Source organism: Dermacentor variabilis, chromosome 8 (assembly GCF_050947875.1).
Source record: "Dermacentor variabilis isolate Ectoservices chromosome 8, ASM5094787v1, whole genome shotgun sequence".
Taxonomy (NCBI): domain Eukaryota; kingdom Metazoa; phylum Arthropoda; class Arachnida; order Ixodida; family Ixodidae; genus Dermacentor; species Dermacentor variabilis.
Window position 1 is genome coordinate 64,614,193 of NC_134575.1, and position 12,395 is coordinate 64,626,587.

At 40.4% G+C, this 12,395-nt stretch overlaps 1 protein-coding gene across 2 annotated transcripts in view; it reads left to right on the plus strand.

The window, feature by feature from the left end:
* Window positions 1–239: 239 nt before the first annotated feature.
* LOC142591064 (uncharacterized) overlaps window positions 240–12,395 on the plus strand; it is a 41,191-nt gene continuing 29,035 nt past the window's right edge. The window contains exon 1 of one of the 2 annotated variants that reach the window (XM_075703431.1): window positions 240–514. In XM_075703431.1, coding sequence (XP_075559546.1) covers window positions 409–514 — 106 coding nt within the window. In that variant the 5' untranslated portion in view covers window positions 240–408. The remainder of the gene's footprint in view (window positions 515–12,395) is intronic. The other variant, XM_075703432.1, reaches the window with a different exon arrangement.

Genomic DNA, 12,395 nt, shown 5'->3' on the forward strand with positions numbered 1-12,395 from the left:
CTAATACAGCGCGCATATATATATATATATATATATATATATATATATATATATATATATATATATACTCACTTATCACTGGCCTTCATTTCGTACCACCATTCTGAATAAAACTCATTCGACAGTGAGTGACCCGTTCAATTCTTAATATAATCAGTGTCTACTATTCTTTTGCGGTTGTTTCGAAAGCCATTGTTTCGTACCAGAAGCAGTGATTAGGGTTCGCCAGGCATGTATGCTCATTTTATTTTCCGCAAACAGATGCACGTTTTCCAACTGCAAGTTGCTGTTTAAATATATCTGTCCTGAGCATACTGTAGGACGCTTGCAAGACAAGCACTCAGACTTTCGGCATTGCTGCGCTAGTGACAAGTATCTGACTACACGACATTTCGCTACGACGTAGACATGAAAAACGTCCCCAGCTCACTAGTGATTGCTGTTGTGGGGGTATTACTTACGATTGAGGTCACTGAGCAAGCGAAGGTGCTGGCCCCCACACCTTTTAAGAATGGTATGTATATGACCTGGATATCTTGTTCTTTCTTTTGAGATGTCTCCTTGAAGCCTGAAATTACCGACTGCAGCCAATTCAGTCCATTGCAGTGACTGCGCTCACTGAAATAAGAAGAAACACAAATTTTACTGCATCAGCTATGCCAAAGAACGCAATAATTATATGTCTAGTGTTTGGACGTAAAGTTAAGCACTCTAATCTTCTAAACAGGCAAGAGTGTGTATCAGCGATTTTAATCGTTGCACACCTAATGAGGGCATTCCATGTGTGCTCAAACGGTGACGCATGACATGCATGAACTCCTCGTTTATTTGAAGTTCGCTAATTGTGGCAACATGATAACCGATCGTGACTACGCGAAGTCGGTAACGTTGTTTACTATTAATAAAATTTTTAGCACCCACATTACTTGCTCTCGCACCTCGGTGCATTCTTTCAATGACGGTGTAATAAACATAAACATTTTGTGTTTTTCCCGAATGTAGCGAAAGTCGCGCTTAAGGTTGCCAGTAGATGTACTTTCCTTCAGTTAAGTGTCGATTAAGGTTTACCTTAAGTAGAAGATTTGTCTATGAAACGCGCTATGCGCCGACCGGTTGTTTCAGTTCTTAGTTAAGGGCATGTTCCGTTTGTGAATGCGGGCCTAAATATAACTTTGTTATTGAGACTGAAGAAATGAAAAGAAAAAAACTCGGACACAGAAATATAACACGAAGAAAAATTCAACGCTTCGTCTGTTCCGTCATTTTGTCGGCGTCCATGTTTGTTCAAGTGCGTTGCAAAAGGCTAATTCCAGAATTATCAATTACCGCATTAGTTTGTCTTACATGTACTATGAACACAAACAGCGAATATGTTTGTATTGAGAAAGACTACTTGATTAACTCTATAGCTAGTCTTACTTTACGATAAGATTCATAGGTATATATATGATTTAAAGTTAGTAGAATAATAAAGCTCCTGAGCCAGCTAAGCTCTCATATATGTTACATAGACAGAATTGAAGTGGTAAATCATGCACTGCGAAAACGAAAACAAATGCACCGGCAATGAAATAACTGTTTTTATTGCACGATCTAATAGATGAAGTTCTTAAAATACATGTCTTATGCTATAATGAAAAGAGACTGAATATTTATACTACTTCCCTTTGGCAAGCATTGTCGCCAAGCTGGCCATGACCTATGTGTCATTAGATCCAAAGGTGGTGCAGGTGTAGGCTGCAAATAGGTAGATGCAGCAATATAAGGCAAAAATAAGAAGTGTGTATTCTTCGTATGTTCATTAAACAGCTCAATATATTTGCTCAAACCACCTAGGTCATTACTTAATGCGGTTTAGCTATGACTAATGGCTGCTTGACAATACAAATCAGTACCATTATACAATGTATTATTTTATGGTTTAGTGAACAACTAAACATTCACAACTGCTGCTCGTGCGAGCAACAATGTGTTCTCTTTTATGGCAATTCATATATGATTCATTATTGTACTTATCCCAAATTATCTCTATATTTATTGCTGAAACGTTACCCAGTTGGACTGCCTGTACATTTTTTTTGCTTGGTAGTTAAACATGCCCGTGCAGAGGGATATGCTCACAAGACGTGACTGGAGTATTCACAGTATCATGCGAAAGATGGTAATTAATTTTGCTTAATACACATTTAAACGTATTTCTCATACTCTTAAATAAATTGGTCATTGGCCATAACTTCAACAGACGGCAGATGGATGGATTGTATTGTTATGGTCACTTAGTTTCTTACAGGTAATGATGCCTCTTGGGCATGCTAACAGGTTTCCAAGTTAGGTATGCCACATGAGCACCCGAAATACCACACGATCAATTTCTGTCATGGGACGACATATATGCACCACCCAGGAAACAAAACTAATATTTAGTTCGAATGAATGCTTTCACTGTAAACTGTTTAAGGTGCTCTATAAGATGAAAAACTTTTGTAGGGTTTCGAGGTTCAGGACTGTTAGTTAACGCCAAAAAAAACCAATTGAGTAAGAAATGCCATGTCAGCGTGCTTGACTTTCATTTTTTTCAATTAATGCGACCAATTTCCTTCAACTTTTTATGAGGTGAAATGTTTTAAAAATATATTTAACAATGATTCTCTGGAAACTTTGTATGACATATAACAAGACAGCATACCTATGTGGACATTTTAAAAATCCCCGATCTTTTGCTGTGTTGATGAAAACTTTCTGGCAATCTATTACATCCGCATCTTTAGTGCAACAAAAATATTGTAGTTTAATGCTTGCCAAGTAGTGCCAGTCCATAGTATTTAGATAAAACGAAAAAAACATCAGTCACTTAACATGAAGTATTACATTCAACTGATTTGAATCCCTTGTTTAATAAAGCTGACAAGGACCTGGGCAAGTTCGTAATTGATCTCCACACGAGTACAGCACGGAAGACAAGGACACAGAGACACACACGTAAAGCAAATGCAACAGTGTGAGGGAAAACTATTCAATGAGTTATTTTTAATGTTCAATAGTAGTTTTCTATAAAATTTGCTCTCATCACCTATGCCTGTAATTAACTTTCTTTACCTCTGACAAAAGACTACATGAAAATATGAATCACTACCATTATGATGTTGCGTCATGTTACAGTATGATTAGCAGTTAGACAACCGTAATGGTTGCCGGTGCTAGCAACGATACGTTTCGTTTAGAGACAGGTTCATGTCACACAGAGTGTACTTATAGAAATAAAGGAAATGCGAGAATCCCAAACGATTCCTATAACAATAATTGTTGAAACAAAGATACCCGGCTGGACTGTGCACATTTTTCAGGTGTTATTGCAATATGCCCGTGCCGAACGAACATGCTCAGCATAGTGACCGTAGCTTTGAACAATCACGTTAACAATTGCAATTTATTTTCGCTTAGAACAGTCTGCAATGTCTCTTTTCTCATACTTCGCGATGAATAAATTTGCCGCAGTTTCACTAGAATGCACATGAATGGGGGCGTATTGATAACGTTACTTGTTAACTGAAACATGTTACGATCTCTTAGGTGTGTTGATAAGGGTAGAACAAGTGTAATGTCCACTAAATTATTTGACTAATCTGCGCGTTTTCTGCTAAGAAAAGGCCACCAAATGGATAATCTGGCTCCTTTTTTTGTAAAGCGCATATTATATACAGTCTGTCCAAGACGAGGGCACTAAACTCCACAGTAATGAAAACCGGAACACTTATTACACACGACAAGGGCTTCATACCATGCACGATTGGCACAATGCAAATCTGCGCCAGCAGCTACGTAGTGATTAACAGCACGTAAACTGCCCGACGCTGAAGCATCGAAAAATGCTTAACGCTTATCAAGAAGCCCGAAAGATAAATTCTGCTGCTAAACTGTTTCTAAAAGGGACAAAGAAAAATCTTCCAACTACCATCAAATGCAATGCCTTCAGTTTGAAACGTGTAAAGGTGCTTCCCGGAGCGACTAATTTATGGTTCTCTAATTTTTTCGTGTAAGTTGAGAAGCTGCGAGTGACTGAGCTTGTCGCAGGTTTCATGCTCCAAAAGCGTTTGTGGTTGCACATATTTAGATTGGGTGAATCTAGATATTTCCTCAGGTCTCGTGTTTTGCTTGAGGTAACTTCCCAAAATTATTTAGATTGGTTGCCAGGAACCTAAAAATACTGCTACTTTTAAACAACACGATAACGGCAGCGCACACACTGCTGATGCATGCCCCGTAAGCATGACCTTTCATCCGAGTATGCTAGCGGTTATTTAACTATATGTCTCTGTTTAAAAATTCTTCATGCTAACACAATTTCGAGATACATACGTAAAGCGTATCACAAGAATTTCACTGCACATGCGACGGAGCATTCTTCGCGGCCGGATCGAGCGCCACGAAATGAGATCTACCACACTGGCTGCTCAACACACACCACCCGCTTAGTGGCAGCTCAGTATAAAGTTAAAACATGGTGTACTTCCTTTGTTACGCACATAAACTATGACGCTAAAATCAACAAGCGCAAGCGATCACTTGCCGTAAAACATTCCGTATAGTAGAAGTGAGAACAAGAGCGCGTTATGAAATCATGAAACTGAGAAACCGATACTATGCCAGAGTTGCCTGCGCTACATGCAGCCGGTTCACGCTAGGAAATGCGCTTACCTAATCATGAGCTATTGACGTAAAACATCTTTGCGGAAGCTTACCGCTCAGTGTAGTTGACGTGTGATGCCGCAAAGAAGACACGCATGCACAGACACCAACGTTCACGCAGACACCGCATACAGCTACAAGCGTTTACGTGTCTGGCGCACTCGTAGATAATTCAAATTGACGCGGACAGATGGCTCTGGATAGAGTACAGAGGCGCAGGAGCTCCGTGCGCCAGGGCGCGCGCGCTCCAATAAGTCTGTTCGCCTTTTCTTTTTTTGTCTCGTTCTCTCTCTCTGGTTGCTCGGGTTGCTTTTCTTTTCCATTTTTCATCTTTTTGTTTCATGGACCAAGGAAATGCAATGGCAGGTTGTATTACAAACGCTGTGGGCTATCGTATGAGACTGGAACGCACACATGGATGAAGGCTCTGTTTGTAAAAGCCGTAACTGGGCCCTTCAGGCGCTTGCATTATCGCCAGCGATGATGAGTAATACAGCGCATTTCTAGCATATCTTACAGCATACCGCCAAACGTCAGGCCCGCACGTATGTTAGTACAAATTTTCCGCCCCGATGATAGGTCAAAGCAATGAGTACAGCAGTGAGGTACCGATATGTGTTGCCGCGCAGGCATACTGCCGGCGAAATACTTGGTGGGCTCAGGGAATTTGGCACATATTTTAAGTGAATGAGACACTTTGATGAGTTTATAGTGCAGGATATCAGTCAACGAAAAACCGCCCGATGTCAGTGATGCAGCCGAGATATGAAGACAATGTGGAAAGTATCTGAGAATCGGACGGCACACAACGCACACACCGCATGTGCGAGGTCGGTTCATCGCACACTCCCAAAGTCCGCGTTGTCATCTACAAACATTACGAGTCTCTGAGCTGTTAATTTGATGCCTGTTTGGAATCCACTAGCAGCCAAAGTTGGTGTTCATAACATTTATTATCACAATTGGATCGCCGTTTGCTTTCTTTATTCTGCTGCCGCAAAGATCATGCTATGACAACTGTGAAGACAAGACTGTCTCGGGATTACCGAGAGCGACTACGTAGATCATATCATGTGGTCGACAAACGTGGAGGTATGCACTTTGTGCATACTAATGTCTACAAATAGACTCTAGAGCAACCTCAGCAGTATACAACTTGAGTGGCTTATATCAAACGCAGCTCCGTATTACCCACCGGTACCTGCCCTTGTTTATAGCGTACGGCCCAGATTAACGATTTTAGTCTATTGCCAATCTATAGACGACGTGTAAACCTGAAGCAATAAGAATTTTGCAGTATCGGCTGTTTCATACTTCATCTCACGCCTTACTACAATCGGTATACGGGCTGTTCCCACAAATTAACATGACCTTTGGTGACGTCCCACCCTATGGCCTTCACCGGCGGTGATATAGGAAACCGTTGAAAATAATTGGAATTGCAAAGAAGTATACGGGGTGTTTCACTTAATTTGAGCCTGGCTTTAACATATGCAAATACTATCTAGCTGGAGAAACCAAGGTAACGTTCTTTGCCATCGCTTGCAGATGCTCAGATTATATTTTGCGTACCTTTGATTAGATAATTAGTGTTAATTTAATTCTCAATCATTTTATTTGATGAAAATTCCCAATGATAAAATTGTAGATCAACAGTAGAAACTCCCGATGCAGCATTCTGTTGCTCAATACGGGTTCCATAGAAGTGTTTGTCCGAGCGTGAGCGTGAAGAAGCCCGCGATTACACGCAATGTGACTTAGCGGGTGGTCGCGCAGCAATATATATATATATATATATATATATATATATATATATATATATATATATATATATATATATATATATATATATGTGTGTGTGTGTGTGTGTGTGTGTGTGTGTGTGTGTGTGTGTGTGTGTGTGTGTGTGTGTGTGTGTGTGTGTGTGTGTGTGTGTGTGTGTGTGTGTGCGTGTGTGCGCATGTTCGTGAAGAACTACGCAGAGTAGGAATAGACAAGAAGAAATATACACCTTATCGACTCTCGTCTATAGACAGTTAAAGACGACGAATGAACAACATGAAATTGATACTGTATCGACTTTTGTCTATAGGTAGTGTATAGAGGGGAAGTAGCCAAAAATGAAAGAAACACCTTATCGCCTTTCTTCTATAGACCGTCTATAGACGGCAAATAGACAAAAAGCAATAGAAATCTTATCGACTTTCGTCTATAAGCTGTCTGTTGTGGGGCAGTAGACAAAAAGAAACAAACACTATATCGTCTTTTTTCTATAGACCCTCTGTAGACAGCGCATAGACAAAAAGAAATAGAAACCTTATTGACTTTCGTCTATAGAAAGTCTATAGACAAATAATACACAAAAATAAATAAAGACTGCATCGACTTTCTTTTTTTGGTAGCCTATACAGGGAAAGAAGACAAAAAAGAAACGAACAACTTATCGACTTTTTTCTACATACCGTCTATAGACTGCGAATAGACAAAAAGAAATATAAACTTTATCAACTTTCGTCTATAGACCGTCTATAGACAAATAATAGACAAAAATACATGGATACAGCATCCACTTTCGTCTATAGCTAGTCTATAGAGGGGAAATATACAAAAAAGAAACGAACACCTTATCGAGTTTTTTCTATAGACTGCGAATAGACAAAAAGAAATAAAAACCTTATCGACTTTCGTCTATAGACAGTCTATAGACTTTGTATCAACAAAAGTCCAAATCTATAGAAAGGCGCGGTCGTCTATACAAAGTCTATAGAGTTTCTATAGACAGTCTAAAGTCATTTTTGTAAGGGTAAACACCGTGAGTTATCAAGTTCTCACTCTACATCGTTAACACATACAAATCATTAGCCAAGCTGTTCAATCTCCGATGCTTCAATCCGATCTCCTGATAGTAGGCGCCTATGATTGACTTTGTCTGATGTCGGAAACTAGCATGCTGAATATCGCTCAGACCTTGATAAACGCTTTTTTATATTCAAAAGAGATTTGGTACTCTTCAGCTTCATGGTCAGTGTTCATGCGTTATGGTTTCTGCTGTTGAAACGACCGAAGTTGATTTGGTTTTTCATTATATGAAACCCGGAATACCCCATGGTCGGTTCTTCATCCGACATTCTTCCTTTTATTTATTTATTTATTTGAAGAACCTTATAGGCCCGTAGGGCATAATGTAAGGCGAAGGGACATTAAATCCCAATACTGCATACCAAATAAGATGAAAAAGAAAAAGGTACAATACACGGTAAACAAAATTTGCGCACATAACAGCAGTAAAGAAGAGGAGACGAAGCAATGGGCTACTTAAGAGGGTAAATATGGCACATAGTTCAAAGCACATGATCACATTAAAAGCACCTTACGCATGAATAACTGCGCGATTCATCAGGCGTTTTAGGCAGATGTAAAAAAGAAGAGGGAAACGAAATGCTTAACTTCAAAATATGAACTGAAACATGAATATGAAACATACTAAACGACGGCTTCAGTAAAATGTGTAATAAGTTCGTGATGCAATGTAGCAAGATTAGACAGAGATGCGATGCTGTCCGGTTTAATATTGCATAAGCTGATGGCTCGTGGAAGTGCTGTTGAATTAAAAGCTAATGTGTCCCCATATATCCGTGTAAGACTAATGATTCTGCAATCTTCTGGATGTGTGGGATGGGACATAGAGGTGAAATGAACATGATCGATTGGAGTGTACTTACTTGGGAAGCACTGTTGGTAGATCGATGTCATGGTGTGTGCCTAAAGATTATATAAAAAAGATCAGTTTTAATCTGAGTGACGCTTGAAGGGTAGTTATAGTTTCTTGAGGTGAAGCGCGTGGCCCTATTTTGGATGGATTTTCAAGTGGTGATCATGTTGTTATGATAAGGAGACGAAATGGGAGAAGCAATCGCATGTTGTGGGCGAACAAAAGTAAGGTAGGCTAGTTTGCTAATATTAGCAGGGGATCTTCTGAGGTTACGGCGTAGGTATCCTAAAGACTTAGAGGCGACGGCGCATATGGATGTGATATGAAATGACCACAAGAGGTCTGATGAAAAGTTAACACCGAAATATTTGTAAAGGGAGACGTGAGACAGTAAGTCATCTTAAATATGGTATGTGTAACTAGAATTGTTATGTTTGCGGCTCAATCAGCTGACTTTACATTTCGATGCGTTAAGGGTCATTACCAAGGTTTTGCACCACTCTTTGATGAGATGAAGATTCGATTGGAAGGCCAGGTAGTGATCAGCACATTTAATGGGGCGGTAGATGATACAATCATCTGCAAAAATTCGTATACAGGAAGAAATGTTATCAGGTAAATCATTTATATAAATAATAAAAATAATAATGGACCGACTACGCCGCCCTGCGACACACCGGAGGTAGCTAGGGAAAGATTAAAGGACAGATTATTAACAGGTATGAACTGCTGGCGATGCGAAGGAAGTTGCGAAACCATGATAAAGTTAACGAGTCTAGACGTAGTGATGATATAGCATGTATGACTGTGCAGCATAAAATTAGCTTAAACAGTAAGCGAAATAGTTATGTTGAAAGACACGGTGGAAACTATGGAAATGTACTCGCGGCCTAGGAACATTGAAATACTTGGAATTCTAACGACGGCTACCGAACGAAGATTTATATTGTACATTAACAGAACTTAACTCGAGGCTTCAGTAATTGCCGATACCGAGACATGAGGAAATTGAAGCGACGCATCGACTACAAGCATGGCCTGACAGATTGTGTCAATTGTTGTTCGCTTCAGAGATCAGAAGACTAGTCGTGTTGCAACCCGATATTATAGTCATGTTGCAAACAAGAATATAACGTGAAATGCATTCTGAGGCCAGAAACTATCGAAAAAAACTTTGATGACGCACCACTGGGCAGGGTTTTATAGCAAAGTCAAATATATTTAGTGCAAATATCACACTATCATGGCACACAATGGTGGTAATCTGTAATAATATAAAAGGTGCCTTAATATTACAACAAAAGTTGACATTACTTAATAATAGCCCTGTAAATTTTAGCATGCAGGGGCACCACTTGGTTAATCAATAGTTATGTAATGTCTATACGTACAAGTATTACCCATGCATTTCTGCCATTGTCCGAATGGCAGAAATGAATGGGAAATACTTGCATGCATAGATATTACTTCACTATTTCTTAACCAAGTGGTTAAACTACGTCTGCCTCATACAAGATCAGAACTAAAGCATAAAATATATATAGTCACCCTAACAGTAACACCTTAATTTGAACTACACTAAGTAGACGTCTGTTGATGCCAGCCTCCCCTAATGCTAAACTGCGCTGCATGCTTTACAGAGAAATTATGGTGGTACCACTTAACTCTCAAGCTATTCAGGACTGCAGCATTGTCGAAGACATCTACAAATGTCCCATTTCATATATAACAGCCTGAATTGCTTCCACAGCCTTCCAAGTGCAAATTAAGATTACTTCTCCTTGTTTAGAATTTTTGCCTGCTAGACCACAATCCAATGACATCGATATGTTAACATATTAACTCAAAGTTTGGCTAATAGATTAACACCTTCGTATACTCCCACAGCTGCACTCTGTCATATACGTTGCAATAATAAAGGAGTGCTTGTCCACCAGCACTCCAATGTCACTAACAGTGATCACCTACACAGCTAAGTAGATGGTCATGATTCAGGTAGCAAATAGCTAAGAGAAAAATAATCCACTCAATTGGAAAGCTACAATACTGCGATAATTTGAGAGAGATGGACCCATTGCAGGCAGCAGACCTCTTCTCGGCTCCAGCAGAACAACAGCAACTAGCCTTTCAGTAAAATAAAAGGATTAATAATTAATGATAAGTTATCTTGTTTTTGCTGAGTATCGATAAAATCTGACTTTCATGCATATCCACTCTCCGCTTTAGTAACACAACTGAATTATTCGTAAAATAGAGTCTATGATGATACCATTCGCTTCTCTTGTATGCCCAATTTTTTTGCACTGATACACCGTTTACTGCTTGCTTACTGACACAAATGCCTTGACTGCCCAAACCTCATTCGAAGCAACACGTCTTGCTGCACCGCAAGAAGTTGCACCAAGGAAACGCAGCAGAGCAGCCAGAGTGAAGGACTTTTTTTTTGGTCACTACAATTAAAACGTGCACCCAAGCAAGAAAGCAAAGATCACAGGTAGTGAGCCACTGCTACTGCCTCGAACGTTTATTTCTGTATTCTAACAGAAGTTCTTGTATCGGATACAGTATGCTCTCAAGCCAATACAAGCGCCAGTGCAAGTGCGCGACTGAGCGCAGTTTTATTCTACGCTTTTAACGCGAGTGAGCAAGATGTTAGAAGTGCCACACAGAAATTGCGATCGAGCTGATCGCGCTACCACTGGAATCGATCTGAAAAGATAGGGTGATCCTTTTCCCAATTCATGCCTAATTTTTGCCCTAAGACGTTGCATAGTGGTATTTTGAAACAATATTTCTGTTCGTGACACCGGCTTACGACACATCATTTTAACGCCTACGTTATGAAAGCCAAATAAGATTAAAATGGGCTTACCTCATGAGCAAGTTACGAGCACGCGTAGACTGTTGAACACCTGTTGAGAGCAAGCAGGTTATCGCGTGTCCAAGCGCATACGTGCACCCAAACACAGGACAACTTCTTCGATGCCACAGCGTGCAGAGTTTTGTACGCGAAGTGAAAGACATTCAGCGCAAATATCCCCGCGCGACGACAGCAAATGTCGAGCGCACAAGCGTACACCACACAGCGACAAATTCGGAACTTTGCGAATTCGAACGTGCCGAGACCCAAGCAGCGTAACCATCCATCGTTTCTGTTCCTGGCTCCCGATGCATCAACCTCTCTTGCTTGGGACCTTGCTCCACTGTTTAGTACAAATCAAGAGATATTTACGGCAAATTAACAACTCTTACAACACGACACGATAAATGCCGGCTGACTACACATCTGCAGGTTCGTGCACCACTCCTAAAGGAATCGCAGCGCGCGCTGCCCCCCGGTACCGCACTCTGTGAGCGCAGAGAACAGAACAGAATCGGTTTCGTTTTCGCATTTGTGCTCTAGCTACTGGAACTGGAAAATCATTGCTTGACAAATCATTGAATTAAAAGAGGAAAACGCTTTCTGTCCCACAAGTTAGGGCGTTTTATACAAAGGGAGAGAGAATACAAGAAGCACAAAGGCAGTGAGGTCAACCAAAGCGTTCGCTACTGGGGATAGCAAACCCCCTGCGCTGCAATGAAGTGCAAAGCAGTGCACTGTGATGCGTCAGTAAGCTCTAGTATAGCGATAATTTGGGCTGGTTGGTGCATGTACTGAACGGGTAAATAATGAGTTGTGTCATAACATTTACCGTTGTATAAAGCGTTGTATATAATGGCGTTGCATTCTGGGTAAAAAAAAATTATAAAGCTTGAATCGTTACATCTCGGCAGTGGGCATTCTTTCTCTCCGTCTTCTTTTTTTTCTTTTTTAACAGTACGCACAGTACTACCACGGTAATAGGTCCTTCATCTTCAGTCACCTTCCAGTAGTTTGCGCACATGTCGGTGCAAGTTCGCGTTCTTTATTCTGCCGTACAGGAACAAGCGCGCTTACCGGTCTTCTTTCAAGATGAAGCGCCAAATGTTTGCGATTACATCTTACCGCAAGAATTAG